The following is an 18,450-nucleotide window of genomic DNA, read 5'->3' on the forward strand; positions in this document are numbered from 1 at the left end:
ACTTAAAGTAGTAAAACATACAGATTAATTAGTATTAGTTAATAGAGTCTCTCCACACACAAACACACACACATACAGGCATATACACAGGCACACACAACCTCACCCATCGCCATGGTGCTAACACATGAACACTAACTCAGTACTTTGTTTGCACTGTTATAAATAGTTATACTGATACTATAAACCAGTGGTTCTGACCTCCAGTCCTGAGGGCTCACTGTCCTGCATGTCTTTGTTTTAACTCTTCATTATTGCAGTTAATTGAGTTAATCAAGGGCTTGATGATTCATTTATCAGTGGAATCAGGTGTGTCAGTCCTAAGCTCAGGAGAGTTAAAACAAAGACATGCAGGACAGTGGGCCCCCAGGACTGGAGTTGAGAACCACTTCTATACACCATTAAGCCCAATTTATACTTCTGAGTCGAATCTATGCCGTAGGTACAGCATAGGCTCTGCGTAACCACGTACCCTACGCTGTAGCCTATGCCATAGCCTGACGCGCACCTCCCTAGAAATGTAACTACGCGTCGCTGCGATGCACGTTGAAGCAGACCACAACAACTGTGATTGGTCCGCTTGGTAGGATCACCCTCCTTCTGCTCAGTCGGTTCAACAGTCGTACACGCCATCTCCTCCGATGTCTTCTCTCTTTTCTGTGTTGCAGTAATTTCAGTAAAAGTAATTGTTGTTCAACATCTATTTGCCACTACTCCACTCAGTTTTAGTCGCGATTGAAAATTTTCTGCAAAATGGCGAACTGAACGCTTGTTATTTTCAGAACTCCATTTGTTTGTCCCCCAAAGTTTAGAAACTCCTTCTTTTGAACGCAAAACTTATTTTACAGATATTGCTGTGCAAGGACTGAATTCTGACTTTTTATTTAACATTACTCCATAGTTTGTAATGCACAGGGAAATCAATACAGTGGCATAGAAATCCCACCGCAAACTAGTGTTTTGAGGGTTTCATCAGAGAGTGACGCAGACACACCAACACAGAAGAATAAATGCTCACAACGGCGTAACCGCTCACGTAGGCTCCGTATAGAGCCTATGCAGAAGTATAAATCAGCCTTTACACAAAAGGACTCATCCAGCTGATAGACAACACTGGACATTTCCAAAAATATGCCAGTGAGTCTAGGTTCAGTCTCACGTCTTATTACTCTTGGCGTGTAAAGTTCTGCCCCACTATCAATCTCAGAGTGGACACTGACACATCCTTCTATCAAAAGGAAATAAAAAGCAATAACAGTGGAAAAGGCACCAGTCTACTCCTTTAAAGGGTGTCTAAGCCCAAGATTATGCCTCTGTGGTCAGTGAGTTACCCAGTGACAACTGTAACATTTAATGGAAAAACACAGAGGTGTCAGCAAGGCCAGGAAACTTTAAGCTATGACAGCAAGGCCAGGAAGCATTAAGCCATGAAGGGCAGATCCATGCTCCAGCAGACTGATGCTGTGTTTGAAATATCCACTTGTTCACTCACTCACTCACTCCGTCACTCGCTCATTATATAGTGTTTGCTACATAAAACACTCACTGAGGGATAAGGGCAGACAGCTGTTGATACATTTCGAATGATATTTGAGTCTTATGCTGCTACATAATTATGCACCGGATATTCGTAATTATTATCTCTGTCGCATAAACAAACGCCAGAACATCCGCATCTGACTGGTCTGTAAAGACTTGCCTGCTTTCCTAAGACAGGCCACAATGCATGATGGTCCAAGTTGATAGATGTAGGATACAGCTTATGTACACAACATTTTGCTGTGCCTCGCAACGATTTTCTAGTGCAATATATAGTGTCATAAATTTACACTTGAGATTTCAAACAGCACTACAAAATGGCTGATTCACTATGTAGTGCACTATATAGTGGGTGAATGGACATTTGGAACATAGCTTGAGAAGACTGCTTTTATTTTGTCTCATGGGAAAAAGAATCTGTGAATTGACCTGATGGTTGGAGATACAAGCAGGGTGGCAGACTGTACCTGTGAACTGACCTGGTGGTTGGAGATAGAAGCAGGGCAACAGTGTGTACCTGTGAACTGATGTGGTGGTTGGAGATACAAGCAGGGTGGCAGACTGTGTCTGTGAACTGACCTGGTGGTTGGTGATAGAAGCAGGGAGGCAGTGTGTACCTGTGAACTGACTTGGTGGTTGGAGATAGAAGCAGGGCGACAGTGTGTACCTGTGAACTGATGTGGTGGTTGGAGATACAAGCAGGGTGGCAGACTGTGTCTGTGAACTGACCTGGTGGTTGGTGATAGAAGCAGGGAGGCAGTGTGTACCTGTGAACTGACTTGGTGGTTGGAGATAGAAGCAGGGCGACAGTGTGTACCTGTGAACTGATGTGGTGGTTGGAAATAGAAGCAGGGTGGCAGACTGTGTCTGTGAACTGACCTGGTGGTTGGAGATAGAAGCAGGGCGGCAGTGTGTACCTGTGAACTGACTTGGTGGTTGGAGATAGACTGTTGAAACTGATTGGTCATTCATCCATGCTGTGATAGAGATTCACTTATTATGCCCCAACGTAAACATGTCTGTCTAAACAACCCATAACCTCTCTCTTTTTGCCAAAAGAGGGTGCAATTCAGCCAAAGGAATTTTTCCTCCATGCCACAAAATCATATAAAAGCCAGTTTATTGTACATTGGTCTAATACTGAAATAGGTGGCATATCGCACCTGTATGTCAGATGTGATTTCTCTTGGCTCATATACAATATTGAAGGAAAAAGATGGGGTCCCAGCTAGTTTTCGTTTAATTGTAATAATGAGACCAATTCTGTACCAAGCTCACATTTTGGGATCATATCAAGGTTTGGTTCAGAAAATAATCTCATATTCATGTAAAAAGCTAAGCCATTTCAGTCCTCTACGGTAACCTTCTTCATGAAGCACTACAGACCAGCGAGAATTTGCCCTTGTGTAATACACTTGACTACCCCTCCCCCACCACCAGCACCAGCACCAGCACCACCCCCTCCCCAAGTAAACTGACAGTGGATTTAATGGACCATTGTGTGTGGACAGGTTGTCCTCAAATATATTTCCCTCACTCAACCTGAAACAAACACACTGCAAAAGGAACAAAGATGAACTTCAGCGTCGTCCTTCTACAAAATTGATCTTCTAAACTGCAATATCTTCTTTTTGATAAGTCTGTCATCCTGGTGGTTGGGACAGGGTTTTTGCTTGCCTGCGATTGGTTGATTGTCCAGGCAGAGCCACCTTCACTCTGAAGACATCCCATTAGCAGACAAATGTAGCTTTCAACTGGACAAACTGTAGCCGTGTCACAGCCTGCACCTCATCCTTGGACTTTTAGTTTGAAGTGTCTTGTGCTCCTCTTCCATGTGTGTTTCCACCCCTCACCTGATCCTATTTGTTGCATTTATTAACCTCGTTCTCCCCTTGTTAAGTTTATCCAATCATGTTTGCCCTGTTTAGTTTTCCTCTTGTATTTAAGCCCTTGTGTGTCACCTGTCCTTGGTCTATCGTTGTTTGTGTTTATATGCACACTGTTAGGTTGCACCTGTATTTTTATCTTCATTTTGCAAGTAAAGTCCTCCTTTTTTGTCACCACAACCTTCGTGTCTTGCGCTTGGGTCCTGCACCACTCCACCAGCGTGACAAGCTGTGACAGGAGCCACCAGGTGTCTTTAGCTTCAAAGCAGAAACTGACAAAACTTGACATGGGCAGGATGCCCCCATTGAAAGATATATGAAAACTTCACTCGGTTTATAAGAGAATCTCTGTACAAACCAAATATATGGTATACCAAATACTTCATTGAAACTAGCATTATTTCTGATATGCCATATGCATCATGTACCTTCTACAGCAGTTGCAACAAGTTCACACCTTTCACAAGAAATGTTTCCTTTAGAACTCTTTTCTATCTGTCCTGTAAAGAAATCAGAGTCACCAGTAGGCCTGCAGAGAGGCCACCAAATCGTTACTAGATGAGCATGTCAGCATGTCAATACTTGTTCAGTCAAGTCACTCTAATAATGCACCAAAACACTGTCCTGTGCATGCAAATGCTGGAGAATTCTGACACCTGAATTATGACATCATACACATTAAAGAATTACATGTCAGTGGTTTATCTCACTAAGTCGGAATACATAGTACACATCATTTTATTCTTTAGATGGTGTGATGTCAGAGTTTCTGAAATTGATGGAAGTTATGCTGGGAAGAGATTGGACATTTGTTTGTTTGTTTCTGTCTGTGAATTTGCTGCAGATGAGATGGGACTCTGCTGTAGTTGCTGATCTCTCTATCAGATCCATGACTCTGTCAGATTCACTAGGCTTGCTGCCTTTCTCCTTGACTTCCAATCTTCCCCTCCCAGCAGTCCCAGAATATCTGCTTTATGTGTCATTTCTTATGTTTGCGGACGTCTTTTTTTTCCTTTTCTATCAAAGACAAAATGATACATTGGACCACCATGCAAGCATTCAGCAGAAGTACGTTCCAAGAGAGAAAATATTGAGCAGTCTCAACCAGAGAGAGAGCGAGAGAGAGAGAGAGAGAGAGTAACCCTTTAAACACACTAACCTTCTTTGTAACACACAATTACAAAGGCCAAAGCAGAAAAAGATGAGAGAGAGGAAGAAAGACAGAGACAGAGAGAAACAGAAAAAGGGTGTGTCTCCCGTGAAGTGCTGACATCTGCTGCAGGCTCACAGGATGAAATATGACACTGTCTCTCATAGAGGGGCCCTAGATACAAGTGGCCAGCACAAGACCTTCCCCTGCATGGCTTTTATGATGGATCCATAGGATCAATATCCAGACGAATGCAGCAATTACAATACAACAGTAATGCAGCAGTTACAATACAGCCTACAAAGAAGACAAGTTTTTGTTTGCTTGTTTGTGTGTGTGTGTGTATAAATCTCTGTCTGTCTGTCTGTCTGTCTGTATGTATGTGTGTATGTGTGCTTTATCGTAAAATTCCTATTTGTCATATTTCATGCATCTGTGTGTTCATTTAATTCTCCACATTAAACTTACTGTCTTTCTCAATATGTTGTCTGATTGATTCAACTCTCTGCAAACGCAGCTAGATTAAATAAATAGACTAAAGCTGCAGAAGCCAACTTTGACTCGTATCCTCTTTGATTCAGGTTCCTCAATCATCCTGGGATTCCTTATGTTTTGATTTTATTCCTTAGTGGTCATAAAACCGAATAGCTGGGCTCTTCCATCATATGTCTGGTAGAATAAATTCAGTGTGTGTGCTCCTCTATGTTTAGTCTGCCATAGCATGACCTAACACATACCGATGAAATATGTCGACAATAGGAAGATGAGAGTAACCACATGAAAGCGGGGGTAAATTAGTTTCAGATGGTATCGAAGACGGAACTGTCCTCAGCTTTGATATGACAAATGGAGAGATTCTAAACACATCCTTAAGTACACGTTTTTTGTTTTTTTTTATTACACTACAACAAATGCCAAATAATACGATAGAAGGGTAACTTCTAAGATTGTTACATGTGTTATAATATGTTTTAAAGTGAAGGCTAACTTGTTTTGGTCATACACGTGTCTTGGAGTCAATGAATAAACAAATGATTATCCAGTAATTTGACTGAGGCAGTGTTTACCTCTGCAATATAAACTCCTAAAACCAATAGATTTCAGAGCTCTGGTCAACGTTAGCAGAATGTTATGCATCGTAATGTTATGTATAACTGGACTAGGACGGTTGCATCCCCCCTCCTCCACACACACACACACACACACACGAGCGCGCGCGCGCGTGGAAATTTCAGTAAATGGTCTTTTTATTCAAGGCGATTGCCTCAAGAGCTCCTGAATGGTTCCCGCCTCTCCAGGGAGTTTCCCCTGCTGGAGAGTTTTACTTTATGTATAGCACCTGTTGTGTCGTCAGTCGTCCGTCTGCATTCTCCAAATCTCCAAACCCTCTATCGCACTGTCCAGAGTTTTTTTAGGTTTTGGCACACAAGGATAATCTGCGCATGTGTCGAAACATTTATTTGGTAAATGTTAATGTAAATTGATTTTGCTTTTCCACTTTTCTTATTCCGAGAATGGGCTGTCGTTGGCTTCAAAGGCACTGCGAAGTCCGGGTAAAAGTCCTTGCATAGGCGCCGGCAGCGAACGTATTGACATAGTTCAGTAGGGCAGTCTTAACTATAATTTACAGAATTTAAACAACCGTGGATGAGTTTTGGTGTGGATTTCGACTCTACCCCTTCAGAGCCGAGGAACCTTATAAACTTTGTCAAACCTCCAAGTGAGTTCAGTCAAATTAACAGGTGTGCGCTTTACAACGACTCAAGAGTATGCTCATCGTGGTTACCGATTTGGGATATTTTTAAAGACAGCTCTGCACCACGTACTGTGTGAAGGTTCAGTCTTAACCAGAGAAATTACCACGATCTGTGGGGATTATGTGGATACTAGACGTTCACCCTCTATGCATGTGTCCCAAATCGGATATGTGCCTAACAAACGGCAGTTCTGCATGGTGACTGGAACTCGTCAACGCAAGTGCAAAACCATCAACAATCACAGTTTATCCAAATGGTTCCACTCCTGCTCCTGCTGCTCGTGTCGTCTCACCATCAACATGGTTCAGAGGCAGAATCGAGCCACATCAGTAAAATTCACCATTCTAGCGTTAAAGAACAAAACGGTAAGTTTCAGTGTTTAGATGACGATGATGGAAATGATGCTTAATAGGTAAGCTTATGTTTTTTAAGAGTAGGCAAATGCAGGCTATGGTATGCCGGTAGGTTTAACACTGAAAATGCAGCTCAAATTTAAATTTCAGTGAATGACCACGTTCTATTCAAATTAAAACCATTAGGCCAGTAGCCTACATGGCAGGAAGAGAAAACTACCATTGGCTTTCATGTCCGCTCTCATGTGTGTTTAAAGAGGGAAAACGTCTCCCGGAAACCGTGTCCCACGAGAGATGACTTCTCTCTGATCGCAGAAAGGCTCCATTCATGAAGTTTGAGAAACCTCGGGCTATATAATTTTCTTACCCGTGAGCCAAGCGGATTTGCTCAGATGAGGAGTCGGAACAGTCAACGATTCTATATAACATCGCTGCTCACCCACCCATTCACCCATAGAGGTAGAAAAAAGCAAATAAACTTAAGAGGCCCTCTTAAAAAACACAAGCTGGTGGGAACAAACAAACCACCATCCAACACGGGCCATTTACAAATTTAAATTGTTTGTTTACTTTGGCTGTGTACTGCTTCTTTAAAATGGGTGGCCGCTTGAGCAACTCCAGTTCCTCCTTTCCTCATGCAGTGCAGTACGAGGTCGGATGAAACGCGTGATTAAGGAACGTCCAGGCTGACGCACATTCATATATTCTCACTTTATTTCTTCTGAAGTCAGACTTTCATTTCAACTCACTGGGGCTTTTCTGCTGTTGTTATTCATGAAGGAAGGAAATTGTAAGTATAATTTAGGCTTATGTTCTTATTTACTTTTTATTTGCATAAACCATGACCCCACCCCCTGGTCTTTGTTAGAAAGACCCTCCCACTTCTAGACTGAATGAGTGGAGCTCAAAGGCATGTTCTTTAGCTGAGTGCATCTGAAATGCAGGTACTTCTCCCCAGCCCTCAGCTGGCTCATCCATAGAACAGTGGGGCTGTGTTGTGGCCATGTCCAGCCCAGAGCTGAAGTGATACACAAAGCTGGCAGGAGGGCAAGACTCACAGTTCAGTCTCATTTTAAGACAGTAGAGCAGCGGTTGGAAAGGGGATGGAGAGATATGGATATTAGAACTGTTGCTGTTTCAGCAACCAATTCATATTATATCTCTTTTTTTTTGGCTGTGAATCTTCCTCAGATTTGAGCCTTATACCAGGGGTAGGGTATATATAGTTCAAGGAGCGCTTGAAGATTTTCCTTTGTCTTTGTGCTCACATCTCACATCATTAAGATTAAAATATCTGTCCTGTTGTCAGGTTCACACATTTTGCCTTAGCCTGCCAATATGTTACAGTAGTAACAAACAGCCATCCTATTGGAGGGCTGTAGGCTATATTTGTTTTTGCTATGTACCCACATGAGTAGATCTTACTCCGGTAAGTCAAAGCCTGGAGAACACTCTGAATTTAGGCTCCAGTGTGTTTCAATACCATCAAGATTGCATATCTCACCATAAAGTGACATTTTTTGTCTTGTGGTATTTTAGCTTTGGTATCATACACACTATGGTGCACATAATGTCAAACAAACCTGAGCTTGATTAACTGCACATTTTAAGACAAAGTACTAATGAAAAATGTGTTTTGACATTGGATAAATGTGTCCTTTTTTCCAGAGGGTCCTTTGGTTTTGCCCCCCTCTTACATTCTCTGATTTCTTGTCTAGCTGGGGCTTCAGGTCTCTTTCAGTGGCTACAGTTGCATGGCAGTCAGAATATGACTCCCCTCTCAAACATTACTCAACATAAAGATCGTCTCTGCACAGAACTGTGCATGCAGGATTAAGAAAAAGGAATGGGGTTAACATGGAGTTCAGGCATGCCAGCTGGGGGAATGTAGCATTCTTCATGTACTCGATGGGTCAGATACACACTTACTGACGCACAGTGAAAACACTGCTCTGCAAATCACATTTTCCATTCAAGGCAGAAAACAGTGGACACCCCATCTCTGGATGGATTTGACTGGAAATGAACAATAACCAGTCCCACTTATTCTCTTACTCACACTTCATTTCTCAGTTACTCAGTCTGTGAAGTCCTGTTACTGAAGTGAATTTCTGTCATTTGGCAAGAGTCCCACGGAAACTAGTCAAAAAACCCAAAAGAGGGCAGGCATAAAATAACAGCCATGTGCCATGGCATCATGTATCAAGTCAAAAACTTTCTGGAATATTCCCTGTATAATTCAGAGCAGAACATGGCTGTTTTAAGGCTGAGCATGTGGGTGCTTAGGCAGTTGTTTTGCTTATGGATGGACTGATTACTTATCCATAGAGTAACATAGCCTGTTAGATTGCAGTAATCAGACAGTCTGCATTGCTTCCCTGTTCTAGGGTCTATGCAGCTTTCTTTAACATTACCAGCACTATGCTAACAGGTTTCTATGACATTAAAATATGTGTTTTATTATGGATTTACTGTGGGATTGGCATAAACATTTGACAGAGAGACGCAGAAAGGATTTTCAAATGCCCAGGAGTCTGCTATATGGCTGCAGTGTTTCATTCACACACACGCACACTATTCATTATTTTCCACTATAGTAAATACATTTTTGCAAACAATAAGCAGATTGAACAACAGATGGTAACAGTGAAGTGTTAGCTGGATGCACATTTCCAAAGAAAAATGTTTTTGGAAATTTATGACAGCAGGTGAAATTACACTAAAGGATAATTAAACTGATTATGCTGAAGGACTGAATTATGTCCAGTGTTCCTACAGATGTTGAAATCCTGCACATCTTTAGTTAATTCTTTATGTTTGACATTATTTGATGCACCTCTCTGACACTGAATGATTGCAAATCACCCCCAATGCTACATTTGTCAAAAAATTGTCCAAAATGTTTTAAACACTCATAGGTTCTTTTTGCTAATGGAGGAGAGGAAGAAAAATGCAGCTCAAGAACCTATAATTTTAGAACTGCTGCTTCCTCTTGTCTGGTAACCACTCTCTTAGATTTAACATTCAGATAAGAAACTCTGTCTTGGATTAGTAAGATTTCTTTGGCTCCAGGACATGTGAAATCCTTAGTACTTTTGTACCCACCAATCCTGGTTTTCATTCACAGTGAATCTGATACGTCCCTGACTACAAATACGCCCCCATACAGCTCTATTGTTACAGTTAAACAAGTGTGAATCGACTGGGACTACAAACCACATAAACTGTGTGACATGAAATCTGATCAGATGTCTTCATGTATACTTCAAGACAACGATGACTTTAAAGTACAGGATCAAGGCACACAGCAATAACACATCTATGAAAAAAGGCACATGGCAACAACACATCAATGAAGTGAAAAATTGAAGGGAAAGAGTATAGCCTTCCACACACACTGCCCTCCAGGAGTGATGATGGTTAGGGTTAACATGGTGGAGAGGAAGGTCATATTTGGCCTCTTTCTCAACCTCTCTTCTTTCCTCTCTTTACCCCCCCCCCCAACACACTCTCTCTCTCTCTCTCTCTCTCTCTCTCTCTCTCTCTCTCAAAACAGTTCTATGTGTTCTATGTCACGGAATGTGTGTCTCTCTGTCTCTCTCATATTCATTCACACATAGCAGGGGCATATTACTGATCTCTGATCTTAAGGATTGCCTCTTGAGTTAACTGAGAAATACGACAATGACATATTCATGAGACACAAACACACTAAAGACATTAAAATTGTCATGAAACCATTTCCATGCAGCATTGGGTGGATATCAGTAATGTAATAACAAACACAGTATGTTTCGCTCATACTGATGTAGTGGTAGAAGACTGTGTGGAGACTGCTTAGTACCAGTGGTCATGTCTCCATTACAGACTGGAACCTCTCCAGTGAAGAAAAAACATCCAGTTTCAAAACACATAGTCGAACAAACACAACACAGTGAAAAGGCATGTACCAGCAGTACCCCGGCAAAAAGCCGCTCACCAGCAGTGACTTTAAGAGATGTTTTTCAGAAGTCTATCTCCAGATAGACTGGATGGGTGGAGCCACTCCCCAGCCTCAGGTCTAGATTTTCTAGATTATTTTGCACAAACCCCCATCAGTCTCCTGTCAATCATCTGTCAAAAGGAAGGAGTTCTTTCACTTTCGCTCGTCTTTCACCTTGGCTCCTGTCCTCACACATGATGCACCTGTCAGTTTCTTACACATACAGAACTTTTCCATGTCATTTCTTTCCCAAACACAAATCAGTGGAATGTATCAGCTCAAGAAAACATGCATACTGCATGAAACATGTTCTACTGGGAGAAAAGGGTGGTTTGAATGCAGAACTTAGAAGGACAGGACATGGTTTTGTTATCTTGTATAACACCTGCCCTGAGGTTAAATAAAATCCTTTGTGCTAAAATATAGACAACATTTCTCTTTTTGTGTGGAGTGCTTCACTGCCGGAACACTTAATTCACTGCTCTCAGGCCTAAGCTGTCTGCTCTCAGGCCTAAGCTGTCTGTGAATATTTGCCTGTTTTCAGAACAAACAGAATTACTCAAGGCCTTAGAAATTTTGTTGGCAGCAGGTAAATGTGATGTGTTGACCTTGGTTGCTGTCTCTTGGGGGCATGTCTGCATACCTTCCCAGATTTCCTCACTTGCTGTCAGACAAGAATTCTAATGCGGTGTTCACTTACCATACTCCCGGAGACTCACTGTATGTTTGGGGTCTCTCTCGATTCTAACATACCCGCATCAGTTAACCAGTTGTTTAGTAATCATCTGATCAATATCTCACTCTCTCACTCTCTCATGCCACACTCCCTCATTCATATTTGTATATATGACATTCTTTGCCTAAAGTAGGCACTTTATCTCAAGGGCTGTACCTCTAGATGATCCTATGTTTCATATATAGTCAATCAGAGACCACTGCAACAAATTAGTGTTTACAGAAACCACAGCTCACAAGGTTCAGGTGAAGGAAGAATTAAAGGGAAAAAAGGTTTTATTTTCCCATGTGACCACAATAGATACTATAAAAATTAAATGCTAACCCAGCAAGCAATCCAACATTCATGCTCCTCGTCACTCCCCTCCCTGGCGTGGATTAGGATGTATGTTTTTCACACACACCATTCCTTAACACTGAGTCTCTAACCCTGGGCCCTTTCACAGGACTGGTCTGTAACCATTGGTCAGTGGTCCTGACTGTCCACAGAACAAAGGCAAGGATCTGATCAAGTTATGAAAGTGACCAAGTTTGGTTGAACGATGTTTCTCCCAGCAAACTTTTATTTACTGACTCCCATGATGTCCATAATCAGCAGTTCTGTTTAACAAACCAGCTAACAGCACACCTTACACTTAAACATTAAAATTAAAGGACAGGAATATATTTTAAACACAGTTTATGAAATGAAACTGAGGTATCCAACATGTCTTTGTTGTCATTCAGTAGTTTGCTCGTAGTAATTGGACATGATCTGTGTCTTCATTGGAGAGTGGAGAATGGAGAATATCTGTGCTTTTTATTACATTACAGCTGAATCAGTCAAACATTTCTCTGATGACATAACCTGGAGTGTCTAAATTCATGGAACCAGTTCACTCTCTGCTCTGTCACACAGACAGATAGCCAACACCCTACTGCATGGCCCAGAAACCATCATGGTCATTCTCCAGACAACAGGCCTGCCTGACAGCCCCACTTCCTGCCAAAAAACTGCACCCTAAATTCTGGCCCCAAACACCATCAGGCACATCTGCTAATCAAGGTGATGTCTGTTAGGTAGAGGATCATTCAGTACCTATGTCCTTACTGAACAGTGGTGACAGTGATGTCTTTTATGTAGAGGATCATTCAGTACCTGTGCCTTTACTGAACAGCAGTGACAGAGTTGGGCTATACCAAATGGCCACAAGTTCCATATGATTCCTGTGCAAAACAGAGAGGAGGACATTTGGACATTATGGAGGACATTTGGAATCATAATGCGTTTCACATTTAAATTGATCTGACAATGCAGTTAAATGAAAGGAGTCTTGTATTTGGAATAGAGGAGTTGCTTATACAAAACTTAATGGGCCTGCAGTTCTTAGGATTCACTAGGGGCCCATGCAAACAGATGATATAATCATACATCATGAGATCATGAACCATTGACATTACAGACAAACATCAGCTAAATAAGCTTGTTCAGTTGAACCTCTAATCCATCTTATTTCAGTTTCATTATTGTGTTTTCACATGCTCTCTATTGTGCTTTCACATGCCCCCCCCCCCCCCCCCCCCCCATCAGCTGAATATCGGTGATGTATATCCAGGCCTATGAATCATGTAGATCATTCGAGGAATACAATTCTTTTGTCTCACCACCACCACTCATCTCCCATGATCTTTCTTGGGCAGGACACATCCATATGTGGGCATTAGCTTCTATTCTGCTTTTTAGAATTAGGTTAGTGAGACTGATCAATGCAAACACAGATAATACAAGTATAACGCTATCCCCTGACTGATCACACACACACACACACACACACACACAGAATCCTCTGACCAGATTATTCCTGTAACCCAGACACTTAAAAAGACACAACTGTATGTCATTCAAATGACTTAAACTAGGCCACATTACAAATAGATTATAGTTGGCGGTGCACATCCAAAGGTATGTTTATTCAACTTAAAACAATTTTCTGCCCTCCCTTTGCTGGCTGAAGACATGTTTTGCATTCTGAATTGCGTGTGTATTTGAGCGTTTTGTGGTCTGTGCCATGAAGGCCAAGTAGACTGCACAAGCACTTGCTTTCTTGGTACAAAAAAATAAATAAATAAATCACCGCATTCCTGTGGTGTTTGTGTACTGCCACTCGAAGACAAATGTACCACACCCTCACTTAGAGGAAACATGCCACTGTCAGCACATCCGTTCCTGTCCTCTCACAAAAGACATCTCTCCTTTCCTCCATCTGTCGTTTTCTTGGAGAAGGGTGGAGGTGTCTGAGAGAGAGAGAGAGAGAGAGAGAGAGAAGTGATCAGTGCCCACTCCATTCCCATCCAAACACAGTGTATTAAAAGCTGATCATAGTAAGCAGGATTCCAGCCATTCTTACATCTTTTAGTACCTAATTCTTCCATCTGAGTCTGCCACATTTTCTGTTATAAGACACAAGCAAAAACATATGATGTGGATTTTTATAAAACAGCTTTTTGGAATCAACTGTCATGTGTTCTTTTGGTCACACATTCGATTTAAGAAATTTCTAGGGGTAAAGTGATTGGAGACTTTTGGCTATGCACTCCCCTTAAATCTGTATGTTTCAGGCTCATTGGAAGTGAGAGAGGGATGTTTTGTAGAAGTCTGCCCTTCATGTCTGAGGGGCTCAGATGAGATCATGAGCCAGAGAATGGAGAGGAACTCTCTGATTCACACCAGAGATTAATCACTTCACTTAACACACTTGTTGAGCGCTCCACACAGATAATACTACAGAACAGAATTCCTGACTGATCTGTCATTAATTAGTGACCAGCACTGAACACAATGAAGGACACATCTGATTCCTTTAAGCACTTAGCACTTAGCTCAGACCATGGCTACAGATGCAGTGAGCACATCAGACTGTCTCTCCCTTTGGCTGCTCTGATAATTTTTTAACTGAAATCGTGAATGCTGCATTGAGATGTTTTAGAATACAAGGCCAGATGACTCTATCATAAGTCTCTTGTCATTGTCAGTGGTGAAATATTGACTTTATGTTATATTTAATCAGAGAGATGAGGCAAACAAAATCTACACATACCTGTAACAGTAAGGGTAGAGACAGCCGTGGGAGGCTTATTGCTTTATGTCACCTTGCACATGTTGCAATTTGAAATATGTCAGTATGTTTGTCGTGAGACCGGGAGTAACTCAATCACACATACTATTCAGAGAATGCTTGGCTTTTTCCCAAGCACAAATAGGTGTTTCTGCACAGTGACACAGATGCTGGTGTCAGTGCTGGCACTGGGAGGGGGTGCTCCCAGGAGGCTGGGGATCTGTTCCCACCCTACAGATGGAGCAGAACTGCAACTCAACCTGTCAGCTTAGATGAAGCTTGGCAATGATTCATGTATGTGTACACACATACACACACACATCTCTCACCCTTAAACCTCTCGGTCTTTCTCTCTATATATATCACACGCACACACACACACACACTCATAAGAATGATAGCACATTTAATGAGAGGTCACAGTAAATTGTTTTACCGTGCAGCTTCTCTCCCCATTGTCCCCATGATGCTATGCCAGCACAATTCCTGCCAATCAGAACCTCTTGATTACAGGCCCATCAAGTAGTGTAATACTCTTAATGTGCTGGAGATCAAATTGATCAAATTGAACTGGGCACAATTCATCAGTCCAGAGACAGTCGATTGTGTTGGCAGAAAGAGAGAGAGAGAGAGAGAGAGAGAGGAGAGAGAGATGGGGGGAGAGAGATAGAGATTGATATAGCTATAGAGAGACAGGGAGAGACACTTTGTCTGTGTATGTGACAGAGAGAGATACAGGCAGACAAATTACTACTCCCCTACAGTGACCACAGCACACACACACACACACACACACACACACACACACACACACACACACACAGGCATGCACATGCACACACAATGTATTCCTAGCCAATCAACAGAGGCAACACTCTTTGTCCGCTAAGTGTAGCTCTCTTCCACCTGATAGTAAAAGGCAAACAGTCAGTGAAAGAAGTTGTGTTTGACATCAGACCGCCTATCTGTAAAGATATCATAAATTAAAGCTAACAGGCAGATCGTACTGGATTGCACCTAGGTTCCCCAAACACTTGGCACACTTTCATGCAGTCCAGGAGTTTATTTTGTTTTGCTTTTTCTTCAAATAATTACCACAGGTGTGACCCCTGCTCCACTTGTGATGAAAAGCAACTCATGTACTGTGCCAAATCAAACTGCTGTAAACTGTCCTTGGAAAGTTTTCATTCATCTCAGGAGTCTTTAAATCTCATTCTGCGTGCATTTACTTTTAAAGTGTAATTTACAGTTCCTCATTTGATGCAGCTGGATTCCTTGTTCAACAAATTATTATTAGGGAACAAACACTATAAATGTCCAGAAGTCCTTTGTGTCACAACTCTAAACACTGGAATTTTTTTCATTTTATTTATTTATTTATTTATTTATTATCACATTTTCTCTCATGTTGAAATTGTTGTTTACTTGCACATCTCCCTTGCAGCACACAACAACCTCATCAACCTTGACAGGTTAACTTCCTAGTGTATTTCTGAACCTTTTCTTTTGGTACTGAAAATTCTGCGATGAAGTTTAGGTATCCACTTTGTGGAAATGTTTAGTGCTCCACTCACCTGCAGCCTATATGCAACCAACTGATAAAAGGAAAAGAAAAATCCAAGTGTTTTATTTTCGCTGGCAACCGAGCCTTTTCCTACCACTCTCCCTTCCTCTGGAATGGTTTACCTACACAAGTTAGAGAGGCAAACTCTCTCAATACCTTTAAAACGAGACTAAAGACTTATCTATTTTCTCAAACTTATGCATAATATAATTTTGATTTGCCTTTGTTATAGACATGTTAAGCACTTTGAGACTATAAGTAGTGATATTGGGCTCTAAATAAACTTATTGTTATTATTATTATTATTTGTCCACAGACAACACAGCTTATTGCATTCTCTTGCATTCCTGACCTTAGATAGAAAATGGAGCATATTCAAAGCCATTACCTTCTGTTGCACACTTGTTTCACAGATAATACAATCTGAAGGAGAGCATGGAGGAGACCTCTTTGTGTCTGAGAGAAAAAAAAAGGCTGTCGTAGTTTGCATTTCAGTGATCAGGCCCGTTGTCCTGTCTTGTTTCCAGTGGGTAATTGGATATCTGAGGAGAGGCAGGGTGTTGAGATGGGTCCATTAGTGTTGTCTGTGAGTGACTGCCTGACCAGGCAGCCCTGAGGTCTCACACTCAACACACGCTGTTTAAAGGACATTAGGGTTAAGGTTAGGCCATTACACACCGACAGGATAAGTTTACTCCACTGTTCGGATCCACGATGTAAGAAATTCGCCATGTTATAGACAATGTTACATACTCACTAAAGTGAAAGAGAGATATATTTAATCTTTTTCTTTTCTTCTTATTACTGTGCTGTCATCCTTGCTTATTTGGTCTGATCTTTATGATCTTATTTTGCCATTTTAAGCTTGTACCAGAATTCTCCTAGCACAAGGTATAATATGTTTTATATCAAGCTCTCTGACCTTCTGAAAGAGTGTTTTTTCCCCCCTGAAAGAGCATTCTCTTTTTGGTGTTTTTTTATGAGAGGTGTTTTTTTGGAGAGAGAGAGAGAGAGAGAGAGAGAGAGAGACTGCGTGTGTGTGTGTGTGTGTGTGTGTATGTGGAGAACAAAAAGACAGGAGTGGAATTTAGGGGGTTTATTTTACCTGGTACTGGTTAAATGAAAAAAAAAAACAATTAACAAAGGGGAAAACAAAGTGCATAAACAGAAAACAAATGAAAATAATGCTTAAATATCTAAGTAAAGAAAGCTGAGATAAATATGTGTCTTGCCTCACCTGTAACCTATATGAAACCAACTGATAGAGGGAAAAGAAAGATTCAAGTGTTTTATTTGTACACAGACAACACAGCTTATTGCTGGGTGAGAACTGAGCTAGGCTAGTGGACTATATACATGGCTCACTATAGAGCCATCACACGACTGATTACTCAGGTGTGTGTGTGAGAGAGAAATAGAGAGAGGAAGAGTGAGTGAGTGAGTGAGTGAGTGAGTGTGCGTATGTGGCTGTTATGTGTCTGTGTCTTATGATGAAAGATTGCTTGTGATACAGATTCATGTGTGTCTACATGTAAATTCAGACATTGAGTTTGTGTGTGTGTGTGTGTGTGTGTGTGTTTGCCATGGGTAATCAACATGTTAAGTGTTTCTTGTTATCTGTTTTATCCAAAGACCAGTTTCTTTGGGGATTTTTGCAATGGCAGGAGAATATGAGCTTATGTAGGTGTCAGAGTCAGGGTTGGGACATTGAGCTGGCTAACTACACTGAAGACAAGACTTTCCAGATCCAACATAAGCTTTGGCAACTGCTCTGCGGAGTAAGAGTTAAACAGCAGAAAACTGTGATGCCTACTACATTTTGGTAAGCTGCCACCCCTTTTACAATGTTCCAATGCCAGTGAATAGCAGTGTAGTAAATCACTTCAGGAGATGGGTCTAGAGCAGGGATTTTCAGCTGAGTGTTCACTAACCCTTGGGGGTTTGTAGTGGTACTACAGAGAGTTAGCACGTCTGTGAAGGAAACATCAATGTCAAATTCAATTCCCTACATTAAACAAAAAGAGCTGCCAAAAACGAGTGGGCATCCTTAGTCTAGAGAGTGGATCTGAGTGGCATAGGGCATCTCTTACTATCAGATCTTGTCAGATATGGCACTTCCTCTGGTATGAAACACACGTCGTATCTCATTGTACAATTAAGTATCTGTGTGTAAATAAACATGTTGGATCTGACTGGATACTTTACTGAGTGTCAAAATATATCAGGATATCCTGGATGTTTTTCATTCATTTCACACGCACACACACACACACACACACACACACACACATACACACACACAAACATAGTATTTAAAAGGGAAACTCACTAGACAGCATACAGTAGTAATAGTACGATAGCTTCTGTCAGAGATTGAATATTTATGGTT

General features: G+C 41.4%; 1 protein-coding gene across 1 annotated transcript in view; it reads left to right on the forward strand.

The window, feature by feature from the left end:
- Positions 1-6,585: 6,585 nt before the first annotated feature.
- The window catches only part of pdgfc (platelet derived growth factor c), a 79,982-nt gene continuing 68,117 nt past the window's right edge, over positions 6,586-18,450 (forward strand). Inside the window, exon 1 of the mRNA XM_030787984.1 lies at positions 6,586-6,697. Coding sequence (XP_030643844.1) covers positions 6,586-6,697 — 112 coding nt within the window. The remainder of the gene's footprint in view (positions 6,698-18,450) is intronic.

This window comes from Chanos chanos, chromosome 1 (assembly GCF_902362185.1).
Source record: "Chanos chanos chromosome 1, fChaCha1.1, whole genome shotgun sequence".
NCBI lineage: Eukaryota > Metazoa > Chordata > Actinopteri > Gonorynchiformes > Chanidae > Chanos > Chanos chanos.